Here is a 13,628-nt window from a genome sequence, read left to right on the forward strand (position 1 = left end):
AAAGTTATGAAAAAATAAAAGTAAAGTAAAAAGTATAATATTTGCCTCTGAGGTCTAGCGGAGCATAACATGGACGTACAGGTACCTGGAGATTGTGCTTAAGTAGCCGACATCACTTGAGTAAATGTAGTTATTTTCCACCACTCTTTGTACTTTTGAAACTTTAAATACAATTTGCTGACAATTATTTTACATTGTAGATGCAAGACTTTTACTTCAAATGGATTGCTACTTTTCTAAGTAATCTAATTACTTCTTCCACCGTCCACTGGGTGTTTCAAATACATCCCGGCACTCCCAGGGAGCTCCCCTGCGTGAGTCACAAGGTCCAGACGTCTCTGCTCCGCTTCCCTCAGCGGGCCAGGGCGTAACGTTACCTCACCTCCCCTCTCCTCTCTCCAGCTTCACTTCTGAAGTCATTCCCAGCTCCCCCTCAGTCCTCTGTGCGCCGTCTTGCGCGTCTCCCCCTTTCATCCCCCGGCCCTCTCCACAACGGTGGATTCATGCTCAGCTCTCGCCCTCCTCGGTCGCCATGCAGAACAACCACAACAAGGAGCATCTCTATAAGATTCTTGTCATAGGGGACCTCGGTGTGGGCAAGACCAGCATCATCAAGCGGTATGTGCATCACAACTTCAGCCCCAATTACCGAGCCACCATCGGGGTGGACTTCGCACTCAAAGTCCTCAACTGGGATCAGGAGACGGTGCGTCTGCAGCTGTGGGACATTGCAGGTACGGTCCAACTTTTACGCAAACAAATATGAGGGATTATAGAAAGTTTGATAGGAAGTTTGAAATTTCCAGGCGGTTCTATGACTTGTCTTTGACTCAAACTTTATACATTTTTTTGAGTAAGCCACAGCAAAGGAGAAAAGTCGATTTAGTATCTTGAATAAATATATTAGAAATTAGTTGGGATTTGTGCAGATGTAGCCCATATGGCAGGGCACATTGTTCTAAAATAGATGGATATTAGTTTATTGGTTAATACTCTTGAGAAAATACTTATTTTTGTTGTTTGTTTTTCAGACGAAATTGAAAATTGAACTACTTTGATAGACAATTAAATAAATTCACTCAGTCTATTTGAAAATGTCCTTCTAAGTAAAAATAGCTGAAGGCTACATTTGGAAATTCATTAATGTTTTAGTCCTGGAGGAAATTATGTTTATAATTATGTTGCTTATTCTTTTTTGAATATCACATGGTTAAATGAATCTGCTCTACAATCTCTCAGTGTGGTGGTTATGAAAATCATTTTTTCCCCAATGTTAATGCATGTTGTTTAAGGTTAGAGACAAAACTTTCCAAATCATAAATTGAATATTTTTCAGTGTTCAGATGCTCCAATAGAACGTTGCTCATAAACACGTTGTTTCAAGTCAAATGTCACAGCCTGACTTTCAAAGAATTGCGTACTTTAGATACACAGATAGTTTGAGGTTAGTGATAAAGAAAAAGACAGCGATTCAGAGCATGAGCATGAGACTATTTCGTCACAGTTGTGATCCGGGGTTAATGTTCCTCATGTGCACCAGCTGACCTGTTACTCACTTCAAATCACTTGGCAATGCATTGCTGCAATTACATGTTTCTCTTTATTTATACTCACAAGCAGCTCACACACAAATCCAGACAGAGAAACTTTCTCCGAAACCAAGGTTCAAAAACATCACATATGGATTATGGATATCATTACATATATATTGTTGTTATTAAATCAGGAAAGTATTTATGACCTTTCACCTTTCTTAAACAAAATTAAATCTGCTCTATTCTGTGGGGCCATGTGCAGGTGGCATCTGAGTTGTCTTTAAGATTTAAGTCATGTTACTCATGAATTAATTCATTGATACATATATTCTGTATCTGTATTCTGTAACAGTAATTCTGTCTTGCCTCCAGTGGCCACTTGCCTTTTCTCTGCAATCTTATGTACTGCGTGACATTCCTCACCTTTAAGATACTCTGTATTCTTCACCTTTTTTAAAATTTATTTTGTTGTATGCATTTATCGAGGTTCAGATATGACGTGCCCGCCCCAGTCCTTTTGATAAGAGCGTAGAAAATATCTTCTGTGCAAATAAGATATTCTAATATCTTTTCGCAGTCAGTGTTGAAATGCTTTGACTGCCTTTGGCAGACACTGAAATAATGAAGGCTTTTGAGTGGGCTGCTGTTGGGAAGGACATGAAACCTAAAGGCTACAGCAGTCTCATCTCACATGAGTGTCGGCTGAGGTTTAGAAGAATCCTCTGACCTGCTGTTCTTTCCCCTCCTGTGCGCCCTCTCCAGTGAGCGCAAGCAGTCATGTGTCTCAAACTCATGTGAGGGAGATTTGAGGCCCAAGCTCTTGTATACAGAAAGCTTTTATTGTGAACGAAGGATGAGTGTCTCCCTCAGAGCAATAGGTCTGTATTGTATGTGCTCCCTACAGTCACTCTGAAGTCGTGGAGGCCTTGGAAAAAGCCTGTTAATCTTAAATCCGCACAGTCTGTCCATTATAATACTATGTGGGCCATATTATGTGTCCATTGTCAAATAATCACAGGTTACAAAACAAATATGTGGATTAAATGTCCTTTTTAAAACAGATTTACTTTCCCCAGCACTGCTGTGGGTTTGTTTGGGGATCTGAAGCTGGACTGAAGTTTTCTCATGCCGCAGACGTAATAAATCACCTGCTGTTTCTGTGCGTTTCCCAAGACAAATAATAACTTCAACCGTTCTATTTTTGACTGCCATTTTTTCTATGCTCAGGGCCGACAGGGTGACATGGCCAGCTGCTCAATATAGCATGAAGATGTGAGTGAAGCTGGTTTAGGGCAGATTGTGGGGACTTTATATACTGTTCAGCCTCTTGAAATCACATAGATATACATGTTGAGTGGGAGTCTTTGGCTGCAGACCAGGTTTGACACAATACTGAGATGAACTCCTGATGTTTTGGGCGTCTGCCCTCCCTCATCTCGATGGAATAATTACCACATTTAATTTCTATTAATGAAGCCGTTGCACCTTAAAGGCTCTGCTTTCTCCATCAGCTCCTTACTATCAGCACAGGGGTCTACACATTAACACACAAGTTTTTGCCATCGTAAAACAGTTTGGTTTATTTTATATGAGAGATTTATGTATTTATGTTTTTGTCTGAGTTCTTTTTAGCAGTATAATTTGGAAAGATTCAGTTCTGTAAAGGTGATGTCATTTAAACCTGTGCATCAATCATGATTTAAAAATATTTAAATTAAAATGATACACTGTCTGTCAAATCTGATCAAACTACATCCACACAGTTTAAATGAAGCAGATTCGCATTCATAATTGATATTGTTGTCTTTTTCTGAACACATGTAATCATGAATATTCATATTGTAAAGTTTGAAAACATTTTATAGTATTTTTACTTGATCATTGCCCAGAAAACATTGGTATGTTTTAGTTGGCTCAGACAGAAAGGTGGGAACATTATTTTTTACTAGGTATACGATGACACTATGATACTTGTATGTATCTAATACAGTGTTCTACCTTCTGACATGTCCTTGAACTAGACACACCTTCTCCCAGCTGTTCTGCAGCTGACCCTGTGCTCTGATCCACCTGTGCAGGAAAGCAGGGGCCTCATTACAGAAAAAAATATCCTAACTGCTTGTCCTGTGTTAACTTAAGTGTCAAAGACAGGAAAAATCCTATCTTCCTATTACAGAGGCAATTCCTAAATTCATGGGTGTGTGCTATCCTATCTCAGAGCTCTTATCTTATCTTATCTTATCTTATCTTATCTTATCTTATCTTATCTTATATTGTCTTATATTGTCTTAAGAAATCCTAACTACAACTGTAAATTAGATTTTTCGGTTTGTACTCATCCTGTCATGCCTGCATCTATGTTGAAGGAATACTTGTCCTACAAAATGACCATTTGTAAATCAGTTAGTCATGCCGTGTTACTTTGAATTTGTGAGGAAAACTCTTCTCGCATGTCTCCACGGTTAACAGTGAACATGAATATTCCCTGAAAAACCTTAGCAATGGAGTCTGGCTTCAAAGAAAGCATAGATAGCTTTCACTTTCAGTTCAGTTTTAAATCATATGGTTTTCAGCAAAATTCATTCATTCAAAAAAATCAGAATTACTGAGCATACGACTGGTTAAATGAGACTTGGATTATTCTGCTCGAGTTGTGTGAGAGTTTGTATTAAACGTGGCCCCCCGATAAATCAATATGTTCGCCATGTTTCATGAGGCATGTGAGAAAAAAAAATTACTTCACCAATTCAAGGTAACATGGAATGACTAACTGATTTACAGACGGCCATTTTGTGGGTGAAGTGCTCCTTTAAGAATGTACAAGAGACGGTATGTATCTCTGATAGAATGCACCAGTGGGCTGCTTGGGATGGACAAGCAGTTTTGGCAGTTTTCATGAATTTAGGACAGAGTCTATGCCATCCTAATTTAGGATTCATAAGGTGGGAAATCCCTCCCAGTTAGGACAGTTGTGGCTAAATTGATGAGATAGGTTTCTTTTTTTCTCCTAAATGCAGTTAGATTGGATTTCAAACCAGGTGAGTAGCAAATGATCCCGGGGGCCTCAACACAGTCGCATGTAAAGCAGGGGTATCAAACTCTACTTAGTACCATTACATGTGAATTTTTCTATACATTTCCACTCCTGTGTAGTAAGGCTGGCATCCCCACACCAAACTAACCTGGAAGCTATTCAGGAAGCAGGTGAAGTTATCCCTGCCTTACAAACAGTTCACAAATCTAAAGGTATTGCTTTAAGTCAGAAGTCTGATACATGTTTCTTTATACTGAAGCTGCTGTTGACAGTATTTCGTACAGTGTTCAATATCAAGTTGAATATGTTTTGCTGTGTTCTGGTCAGGGTGGAAAAGCCTCTGAGGCAGTATTGTTGTTTACCTTGCTCCTGAAACTTGGCTCCTCTTAGCCTTTGCAAGTACATCAATATTTAGTGCGTGAAGTCGTCCACTTGGCTGGATTGGACCCTTTGGTGGGTTAGTTCTGACCCATGGGCTGTATATTTGACAACCCTGAAATTAATACCATCTTGATTCCTCTTCCTCTGGATGCAAACTGCTTTTCAAAGGATCGGTTTAGATTTTTGGGGTTACTCCACACTGTGAAAATGTCTTGCCCACAAGCTGAACTGTGAGGCTGGTACTGATGGTGCTCTAGCAGACGCTATGGATGGGAAAAATCTGTGAGGATACAACATTCCTACAGAGCTTATCGAATTAATTTTACCCTGAGGAATTTTTACAGTTCACAGGCAGGCACACACCAAAGACTCCTCTCTCCTCCTCCTATCCTGCCTCTATCTGTATCTACATCTTATCTTTCTCTTTTTGCAGATCTAACAGTTAAAAAAATGCATGTAATTATGTGTGTGTGTGTGTGTGTGAGAGAGAGAGAGAGTGGGTATGTCGGGAATGCTTGCATGGTAGCACATTTGAGACAGGGGTGTGATAAAATGAGTAAATCAGATGATGCATGCCTCTGTGTCTGTTTGCCGCTGAGGTGAAGCAGCATCACTTGCTGTTGTTTCAGTGCCAGCATAAAGCTGATCAAAATAAAAATAGAATTCTTCTATGTGCATCTGTGAAAGTATAACATGTCTTTACATCTTTACACTGGTACCAAAGTTGCAATCTCTTTCTTTGTGCGTATACATCTATGTCCTTGTCCGTGTGTGTCTTCCAGGTCAGGAGAGGTTTGGCAACATGACCCGCGTGTACTACCGTGAGGCCATGGGCGCCTTCATCGTGTTTGATGTCACAAGGCCCGCCTCCTTTGAGGCTGTCACCAAATGGAAGGAGGACTTGGATTCCAAACTGACACTTGCCAATGGGAAACATGTAGCCACTGTGCTTTTGGCCAATAAATGTGACCAGGGCCGGGACGTTCTGACCAATAATGGAATAAAGATGGAGCAGTTCTGCCAGGAGAACGGCTTTGTGGGATGGTACGAGACGTCTGCCAAGGTGAGAACGATGGCACACACACACATACATGAATACAAAGCAGCAACACAGCTGTCAGGATTGTTGCTGTGGCTACATAGAGTAGCCTTCGATGGAGCGCTGAGCATTTCCTTCCTGTTCAGATGTCCTTAAGACGCATCTGACTCCCTACCAGCTGGACTGATGCAGCCCAAACACCTGATTAACCCGTGGAGACACTACCACAGAGGCACGTTCAGGAAGTGAAGAAATTCTTTAAAGGAATACTTCACCCACATGATGACCATTTCTATATCAATTACTCACCATGCGTTACGTTTAATTGGCAAGGAAAACTTAGTTGAACAAGTTGAACAAAGAATCCATAAACGGAGAAAATGCGCGATGAATCTGCTCAATGGAATGCAAGAGCAGAGTTCAAAGTGCGTCCTTGCCTAGGCGGGCTACTCGTCTCGCATGAGACTGTTAATGTGGAAGTATTTTAAATAGTAAGGTTGTGGTGTAAAATACATGCATTTGGGAAGCAGTGAGCATATGACTGGATAAATGAGACTCGCATTATACTGCACAAATTGTGTGACGGTTTGTAAACGGATGTTTTGGTATAGTTTTACCGTTGTCACCTCCATTTACTCCAATTCATGAAGAATTTACCAGGGAGGTATGCAAAAAATAACTACATTTTCTTTGTGAATTCAAGGCTACACTGGGCAAGTAAGTGATTTACAAAGGATCATTTTGTATTCCTTTAAAAGTGCTGAGTTTAACAGACTCTCAGTCTACTCAGTTTTTGCTTCAGTCAGAGTCTCACAGCAGACATTCCCACTATGTTATTTCAGGTCAGCTGCACTAGCATCAGTTTTTTTCTCGCATCCAGGGAGAGTGTCCAAGAATGATGAGGGAATGTATCAGTTCACTGATTTCTACTAATGGATACAGACATTAAAGGAATAGTGGGGCATTTTGGGAAATACCCTGACTTGCATTCTTGCCCAGAGTTAGATGAGAAGACTGATTCCACCGTCATGGTTGTTAAATAGGAAGCTGGAGCTAGGAGATGGTTAGCTTAGCTTTGCACAAAGACTGAAAACAGGGGAAAACACCTGAAAATATGAAACACAAATATAAGACTTTTAAACTAACAAATAAATGTACAGTATAAGTCAAGACTCTTAGACGCAGACAGGAGTGAAAGATCGTGGTGACTGAGCTCTGACTGTGAGATGAGCTGAGGATTCACCCACCTACACACTAACTCAGTGAGACACCGACACAAGCCTGATAGTGATAGCAGCTAATGTGGCGCAGGAATCTCACAGCTGGATGGTAGGTGAGGGAAAAAAGCCGAGACGTGCTTTCTCTCTCTTGTGTTCTTGTGCACTGTGGCTGTCGGAGGTGCACAACTGTGTCAAACTGACAGCAGAGAGTACTCAGTGTGTGCCTTCACCAAGGCAATAGAAAATGTTTATTAATTTTAATCTAGCGTGAACGGTTGTATGTCTCTTTGTCTCAGCCTTGTGATAGTCTGGCGACCTGTCCAGGGTGTATCCCACCCCTTGCCCAGTGTCAGCTGGGTGGGCTCCAGTCCCCCTGTGACCCCTAACAGGATAAGCAGTTATGGAAAATGAATGAGCACACACACAAGCATCTAAGCGTTCATGCATTCACACAGGCACACAACCTCAAAAACACTCGTCACTCATCCAATGACACCTCCCTACGACAACCAGTTCATGAGCTGTGAAAGGAGACATGGCACAATGGTGTGTGTGTATTTGTTTATGAGTGTTTGTGGCTGTGTGTGTTTGTCTGTCTACAAAGTTTAGTTATGTCACATTAATCCGTTTTTAAAGTTATATGCCTTTTTTGTTATAGGCCGCTCCCACTGATACCCTATTGGCATGAACTGTTAATCAGCTGTCCTTTGGCTCATGACCATGTCTTCCCAAAAGAAATCTTGTGGAAGACTGTAGATCCATTTGGAAGTTATGTACCTTTTTGTTAAAGGCCACCCCAGTTGCCAAAGATAGATTTAGGATTGGAGCAGTTGAAATCGAGGCAGTAACCCACGGATGTACAAAGAAAACTTGATAAAGTGTTGAGACGGACCCTTGTTCCTTGCTCAGTGGTTCGGCTTCCCAAGCGTAAAATCAGCCAGCATCACTGGGCCCATAGAGCCCAATAATGCGGGAGACTTTTAGAATGAATGGATCAAATCCCGATATTGAAATGAGTCATTTCAGGGTTCTGACGCTCAACAAAATGTATCCACTGCTTTACAGACATTTCCTCTCATATAAGTATATGAGAAAAACTCATATTTGGGCCCAATGGCGTTACATGACGGACTCGGAGGTTGTGTTTATACAATTTGGCCACTATGTCAAATTGGCTTCACAGTGTGGCACACTCACTGAGAGCCTGCAATAAACCAGTAAACGAACTGAGACGCCACCACAAATCATGTGACTTATAACCATAAATATAGAAAGCCATTGACCATTAAATCCGTATGCCTCAAGTGTCATTTGTATAAGAAAGTAGTGTTGTCAAAAAATATTAATTTATCGATACATGGATTCTGAGTATTTGAAAGGTGTTAATGCTTATTTTACACAGTATCGATACACCGTTACCTAATTCTTCATCAGCTGTGTTTTCTCAGCCTTGTTATATTTGTCTTTTAATATAAGTTTTACATTTAATGCCTTTTATGTCCATTTTTCTGTGGTATTAAAAAATGGTATTTATGTATTGATATTTTTTTTCAAGGTATTGTAGAGAAGCTAGAAATTCCAGTTTTGTGACACCACTAGAAAGTATACAGCTTTGAATTTTAAGTGAGTCTGTAACATATCAGGATGATATCTAACGTATTCTGAGCTCACTGCCAAATAACATGCCAGGAGAATCATTTCAAACTTTTATCTTCAACGATGCTGCACACGGTCTGCATGCACAAGAATCCTTTGTTCCAGATCCAACAGTAAGCAGGATAGATCACGACATGGCACACAGAGGGGTTTTTCTGTATGTGGGAGAAGCTCAGGGAGCTGCAGACGGCACCATGTCACATCCAACTGAGCACACTGTTAGATCTTATGAATATTCAGCATCTCTGCTGCTACTGCATCACATATTAAGAACGAGTGTGCATGTGTGTGTGTGTGTGTGTGTGTGTGTGTGTGTGTGTGTGTGTCTCATTAATACTCGCTGGTGCTGCTGGTCCTCTCCTCATGTGAACCTCCCTTGAACGCCCAGGGCCATTTCTCTATTTCCCTTGGCCTTCAGCTGTGGTCCAAGTCGCTCTGAATCTTTTGTATTGGTGCTGTCTAATTTCTGGGTGCTGTTCAGAATGGTCATTTTGCATTTGTGTTTTATTTTGATGGGCAGAATGTAGAATCAGGCAAGACAAGTGAAGCTACTCACCTGTAACAGAAAACACATTATCCAGGACCTAAGAAATGATTTTTGGATGAATTTTGTTTGACGTTGTGAGATACAGATTGGAAAAGGAATACAATTTGCATAGATTAATCATTACAGTTAATTTGGGTTGGCATCTGTATTGTATGTGAGTGCTTGTGTAGTATTTTTATGTAACCATAGCCTTTTTATCATTGTGAGTGTAGCCAGCTCGTCCAAAATGAGGAGACGCTCAATACCTTATCTGCTAGAGCGTGTAAGGCACTGACATTCAAGTTGAGAATAGTTTCTAATACTGTACATGTAGACGCACTGTTGAAACTTCTGTTTTGGTTTACTGTCTATATTTGTTACACTCTAATGCTATTGTTCAATTCAGAGATTTCACACGTGACAATTGTTTGATCAGTCATCGCATCGTGTTTGTGCGTAGATGAAGCATGAGGTTGTATTGTCATTTGTCACTGCCCCCACGGCAGCGACACAGTGGCAGCAGCTGGGGAGAAATTTATGTAAAACTCCCTTTTCACTTTGTGTTCACATCATGGCTGCTGGCTGGTGCGTCATCCATCTACTCAGTTTAGTAACGGTCCATTTGCTTCACTCACCTGCTCCCACAGGTTTTTCCTGCTGCACTTTTGTTTCTTTGATAAAAAGTGTTTCTCTTGTCTCCTCCTCTCCTCTCTCTCCCACCTCCTCATATTTCAATCTCAATTTTTATTTGTTTCTTTTACTTTTTCCTTCTCTTTTCAGGAAAACATCAACATCGATGAAGCGGCGAACTGCTTGGTGAAACACATCATTGCCAGTGAGAATGACATGCTCCAATCAGAAGTCCCCGACACCATCACCCCCCAATTAGAGAATGACAAAGGCGGGACATGCTCCTCCTGCTTCAGATCCCAGTAACAGCCCCCGACAGTTGGATGTCCTTTTGTATCTCGTTACACACAAAGTCGAGTTTGTCTGTGAGCAAGAGACAGAGGGAGAACCACTTTTTAAGGAAGGAAGTAGGGTTGCCAACTGTTTTTCCTGTGTGGTAGCTCGGGTTGGGTGGAGTGGTTGGGTCGGTGGGTGGGGGTGAGCGGATGACAGACAGGCAGCTGGCTCAAGAAATGGAGACAGAAAGAGAGATGGATGCAGCTGTGTGCGCTTGTCAAAGGCAAGGTCACCCTCTGGGCGACTTCAAGCCTTGACACTGCCACTTGGGTTACCATGGAGACACAGTTAATGAACACAGGAACAGAAAGATCGCAGCAAATCACAGTATATCTGTAGAAAGGTCCGTGGATGTAATCTCTATTTACGAACCACGCTGTCTCTCTTTCTCCCTCCTTCTCTTGCCCACTCTTTATTTTTCTGTGTCTCTTTCTTGTTGCTTTCTCCTCATCCCTCACAGACATCTTTTAGTTTCTCACATGTCATTCTGGGCTAATAAGCAGGCAAAAAGCAAAATTATATACTGTTTTTATCCACATATCCAAAGCAAATCAATCTCAGTCCTGATAACACTACAGCTACATTATTAGCAATGGTTTCTTAAGATCTGGTTTCATCTTGTTTTACACGGCCATTTGTCTTTGTATGTCTTCCCTCATGCACATCTGCCACAGTCTGCAGTAATGTATAACAGATTATATTGATCTAAGTGCCTTTTCTAATACAAACCATTTTATTTAATGTCTTCAATAGATATAGTCACTACGTATTTTATTTATAAGTGCACTTAAAGGTATGTACCTTACTTTCCATCACTGTGATAGAACTCCACTCATTTCAATGTATTCAAAATACTATGACCAACATTTTGTGTCTTAAAGAAAGAAGTTTCCATTCTAATTCAATGGTTTTATATTACATTTATATTCTACTGTTTGATATTTGTAATATTTGTAATTATGGGATAAATGCATATATATATACAAACATGTACATATTATATACAGAATAATAAGAAAGATTATAGAACCAAAGATGTATCCAGTTTTCAACATGTTCTTATGAATAAACCATCGCTTTACTGACCGATGTCTGGATGTGATTTTATGATTTAGTCTGCACACCCGGGTGTTTTCAATCACTCTAGCAATTTGGACCAATGATGGTAAAGGTGTGAATAGTCCCGCCCTAACAGGTGCGACAGATTTACAGGAGAGTGAGGGGGCTGTTGAGTAAAGGGGATCTATTACGCTTTTTTGCAATTTCTGGGTTCATACTTGTATTTTGGGTTTTTACAAGGACACGTTAACAGGTTTTACTGTTCAAATCACATTCTTACTCCGACCTCGTCACATATCGACGTTTGGTTATGGACCTTCTACTTCAAGATATGTTATGAAAGGTACCCTGGGTGTGTTGGTTGTTGACGTTCTGGGACGCCGTGTCAAGTTCTGCCTGTTAAATGCATTGTCTTCTTTCAAAATACACTTCCGTTTTCACAGGAAATTTATCATTTTACATACAGTCTCTTTCAAAATAAAAGCACTACATCAGTACAACAACACAAATTGAAGTTTTTTTCCCTCCAACAACAAAAGCACATGGTTAGGTTTAGGAAAAATGAACAGGGTTTAGCTTTATAATCTTCAAGACACAAACACCACTCTCGTGGGTGAAAGTCGCTGTTTGTTGGACCCATCCACCACCCCTCCCACCTTCCCTCCTTGGACTTTTGCCGCCTTAACTGTTGTTCTTGTCCCACTGCGTTTCCCCCCTGACACCAGCGAGCGCCGTTAAACTATAATGGCGACCGGCCGTGTATCATGCCGACGTTAAGGATGACTTTTTTCTCAGTGTCTGACACCGCAAGTCACTGCCCATGCCCTGGATTTGCCACAAACAGGCAGCATGTAATTTTATCAGCCTTGTTATGAGCCAATTTTTCTAAGAGTAAAAGTTTTGCAACCGGCAACCTCACAACCACTCAGGTCAAATATCCTTTGAAGACGCAGCTAATTAATGCACCGTTTTCCAAATCATCATCATCATTGCTGGACCCACATGAGAAATAAATGGTGTATTATGTTAGAAGGTGGTTGCTAAAAATCAGACTGCATCATACCTTTTAGATTCACAGGTTCAGTGAAAGCATAACACATTTCAGTTTATGCAATTCTAAGTCTTCTGGCACTGAACAACAGGATTTATTTACAGTGTCTCTCTTTTTAGGAAATTTCAGGCTCATGGACAAACATTCATTCACTTCCTCTTAGGAGAGGGTTATGTTTTTCTCACAGTATGAGTTACCAGTCACCCCCACTAAATATGATGAAAATCCGATTTCACAGAGAGTTCAGATTCCAGTATAATAGTTTTGTTTGTTGATTTACTTTACTCAGTGACCTGCATCTGACCTGCCATATGACTGCAGCCAGCTGGAACTGCACAGTCTTTACCTTCATACCAGATAACACTGTAGTGGTCCATTGTTTCGGAAACATAATACGTCATACTGTACCTAGAATTTCTTGATGTTGATGATCATTTCTTTAAGACCAAGTGTAGCTTCCACCTTGGCTGTCACAGCAAAGAACAGGCAAACCTGGGGCTGACCCACACACCCTCTCAATGACTAGCACCAATTCGTCATGTCAGGAACCAAGCAGTGAGGCAAAAGGACACGGGAGTTGTTGACAAAATAGTGGGACAGCTAGGCCTATAAAAAAGGTCAACATAACAAAACTAACTAACTAAATCCAAATCCCCCCCATGACATGGCAGCACATGGTTTGGTCCAATGAGTTGGCTCCAGGATTTAGGAGCCCTCAGCCCTCAACCACGCCTTTTGCTCCACCAGGAAGGGACCTCCCCAGACAACCACGGTAACTCGGAGACAAAGAAACAGATAATTAATATCAAACAATTTGCCCATGTAACCTTACAATGCTAGAATGTGTACACTTAAATTAAACAATGTAACGTTAAAAGCAAATAAACAGATTCTAAATTGAACTAACTGTGTGATGTGACTTGTTCAGGTATAGTTGACCGTAAATGAAAGTAACCTGTGCAGATAACAAACTAATGAGTTTAAAGAGTGTGTTGGCTGTGACCATCACACTGTAGGACAAAAAAGCAACCACACAAAGCAGAATTGTGACATTTAAATTAGATTTACTTGTATATGTTTTTTTAATCCAGCTGTGTCTAAACTGAATACTTCTGGTAGTACACTTTTATGTGGAACACTGTGTACACTGTGTACTTGTGT

General features: G+C 40.8%; 1 protein-coding gene across 1 annotated transcript; it reads left to right on the forward strand.

Annotated features, from left to right (window-relative positions):
- The first annotated feature begins 391 nt into the window (after nucleotides 1–391).
- rab38a (RAB38a, member RAS oncogene family) lies at nucleotides 392–11,425 on the forward strand. Its single transcript, XM_050067668.1, has 3 exons — nucleotides 392–734; nucleotides 5,733–6,013; nucleotides 10,172–11,425. The coding sequence occupies exons 1-3, from the start codon at nucleotides 533–535 to the stop codon at nucleotides 10,325–10,327; spliced, it is 639 nt and encodes a 212-aa protein (XP_049923625.1). The 5' UTR covers nucleotides 392–532; the 3' UTR covers nucleotides 10,328–11,425.
- The last annotated feature ends 2,203 nt before the right edge of the window (nucleotides 11,426–13,628 follow it).

This window comes from Epinephelus moara, chromosome 2 (genome assembly GCF_006386435.1).
Source record: "Epinephelus moara isolate mb chromosome 2, YSFRI_EMoa_1.0, whole genome shotgun sequence".
Lineage (NCBI taxonomy): Eukaryota > Metazoa > Chordata > Actinopteri > Perciformes > Serranidae > Epinephelus > Epinephelus moara.

Bases quoted from the DNA above. Each gene is read 5' to 3' on its own strand.
- rab38a (XM_050067668.1), top strand. From the start codon at position 533: ATGCAGAACAACCACAACAAGGAGCATCTCTATAAGATTCTTGTCATA. The intron at 735-5,732 runs GTACGGTCCAAC...TGTGTCTTCCAG, and splicing joins GCAGCTGTGGGACATTGCAG to GTCAGGAGAGGTTTGGCAAC. The intron at 6,014-10,171 runs GTGAGAACGATG...TTCTCTTTTCAG, and splicing joins GGTACGAGACGTCTGCCAAG to GAAAACATCAACATCGATGA.